The following is a 789-nucleotide window of genomic DNA, read 5'->3' on the forward strand; positions in this document are numbered from 1 at the left end:
CCTTCTACTTACTCAGCCACAATATTCCTTTGTTAATCACTTTTACACGCTTCGCTGTTTTTAGGTTCAAACCCCTTCTGGTGTGGCCCGTACACACCGATTTGCAACTGAAACAGTTGATCTCCCAGCACAAGAAGGAGAAAGAGTGACCGTTGCTGCAGCAGCTCCATCAAATGTTTATAGAGAAATAGGTCCTTTCAAATTTAGTCGCAAGGCCCCAAATTTCTATCCCGGAGAGCCTATCTGCTTGACAAACCATAAAGATGACAGGGAATCGAAATTATTAAGAGCCCCAGCAAAAGATGGAGGCTCATTTTTAACTAACCCCTCCACTCTCCTTCCACTTGTTGCTGTGCTAGCCACTGGAGATGCTGCCTCTGGAGTTATAGATCCCAGCCTTCCTCAACTCATAACAGTTGCTGCAGTAGCGTCTCTTACTCTTGGAGCTACTCTGAACACATTGGTTTTTCCCCAGTTGAGTATGGTAAGCTTTAAGGGTTTTTACTCTCTGGTAATTTTCAGATGCATGTTAATACAAACAACATTCCTATTTGGTTGCTTCTTTGATGTTAGCTTCCTCAAAGGTCAGTAGAAACAATAGCTATCAAGCAGCAGCTTTTATCTCAATATGACGTTCTCCAGACTCGTATCAAAGGCCTAAAAGATGCTGCTGAAAAGGAGGTAAGTTGTGACTGTGGTATGATCAAGGCAGTAAGGCATTTACTTGCAAAATCATGAATGATAATTTGGTGTACCATTCACGATATAGATATATAAAATAAGGAAAGA

The 789-nt window shown here is 41.6% G+C and overlaps 1 protein-coding gene across 1 annotated transcript; it reads left to right on the forward strand.

The window, feature by feature from the left end:
* Positions 1 to 64: 64 nt before the first annotated feature.
* Positions 65 to 738, forward strand: LOC112093130 (the record flags this gene model as incomplete). The annotated part of the gene is made up of 2 exons (XM_024171011.1): positions 65 to 484; positions 574 to 738. Coding segments are annotated over 2 exons (585 nt in total), but the record flags the coding sequence as incomplete, so codon positions are not given.
* Positions 739 to 789: the final 51 nt, after the last annotated feature.

This window comes from Morus notabilis, unplaced genomic scaffold, assembly GCF_000414095.1.
Source record: "Morus notabilis unplaced genomic scaffold, ASM41409v2 Scaffold3134, whole genome shotgun sequence".
In the NCBI taxonomy this organism is placed as follows: Eukaryota; Viridiplantae; Streptophyta; class Magnoliopsida; order Rosales; family Moraceae; genus Morus; species Morus notabilis.